Source organism: Camelina sativa, chromosome 19 (genome assembly GCF_000633955.1).
Source record: "Camelina sativa cultivar DH55 chromosome 19, Cs, whole genome shotgun sequence".
NCBI classification, from domain to species: domain Eukaryota; kingdom Viridiplantae; phylum Streptophyta; class Magnoliopsida; order Brassicales; family Brassicaceae; genus Camelina; species Camelina sativa.
In genome coordinates this window covers 2,729,047-2,730,059 of record NC_025703.1, presented here as the reverse complement: position 1 = coordinate 2,730,059, position 1,013 = coordinate 2,729,047, and the positions used below count along the sequence as shown (strand labels likewise).

Sequence of the window (1,013 nt, the reverse complement as noted above, 5' to 3'; positions counted from 1 at the left end):
ACGACTCCACTTTCCGTTTCTCCACACTTGGCAAGGCCTTAGATCATTGTAAGCAAACTCCAATCTCTCATTATTCGTCTTGAAGTAGACACCGTATCTCGTGTGGTTGTAATTTATCGTATAGACTCGACCAGACCACCATCCTTCATTGTACCAAGCATCCACCTCTTCATGCAATTCATATCGATATGCCTTTGGAATCAGCGGAGGAGGAATAGGTCTTAAATCTGAACCTCTTGCTTCTTCCTTCAACAACTCTCCTTCATCATCTGTTTTCAGTGTTTGATACTCCACCGTGTATCTGTTGTTCCCCAAGTAACTTATGACCTTCGCAGAGAACCATGAGCCTTCGTAACCTTGTTCATCGCTTCTAACTTCCACCATCATTCCAATTTTAAACACCATCTCTGCTCTCTCACAGGTTTTGAGCTTCTTGAATGGAGGTCTGTTACATTCTCCCTGCACATAACAAGGTATACACAAACTGTAAATATGACGGCATAAACATTTAGATCTTAAACCAATAACAAGATCAGTCAATACCTTGGCTTTGGAAGGATTACTCCATGCTCCATTGATCCAATCTTTGTGGGGCCTTAAGTTGAAATTTAGGACTGTCGGTTCTTCCCCTCTTGAGTTGATAAAAACAGAATACTTGGAACCTCCTCCGAGAACATTGGAAACACGACCAATCCACCACCGTTTGTTGAACCAAACATCAACTTCATCCCCTGGTTCATAGCACAAAACAGGCGAAACGTCTGGAGGAGGAACTGGTCTCATGTTCTGTGCTTCTACAACATCTCTCAATGGGAGCGACTCACCGTCATCTCTACTAAATTTCAAGTGCTCAACAATGTACTTATCGTCACCTAATGAACAAAGTATACGTGCACAATACCAAGAACCCTTGTAAACTTCTTCTTCACTTCTGACTTCCACAAGAGCTCCCTTCTCATATAGATTGTCTCTTGTCTTGATTTTTATCTTCAGTTTAATACGCTGGGGAGTCG

The 1,013-nt window shown here is 42.2% G+C and overlaps 1 protein-coding gene across 1 annotated transcript in view; it reads right to left on the bottom strand.

Moving 5' to 3' along the window:
- LOC104767362 (DUF724 domain-containing protein 7-like) overlaps positions 1-1,013 on the bottom strand; it is a 4,432-nt gene that overhangs the window by 1,467 nt on the left and 1,952 nt on the right. The window contains exons 2-3 of the mRNA XM_010491397.2: positions 544-1,013; positions 3-459 (exon numbers count right to left, since the gene is read on the bottom strand). The exon at positions 544-1,013 is cut by the window's right edge and continues 7 nt beyond it. Coding sequence (XP_010489699.1) covers positions 3-459; positions 544-1,013 — 927 coding nt within the window. The remainder of the gene's footprint in view (positions 1-2; positions 460-543) is intronic.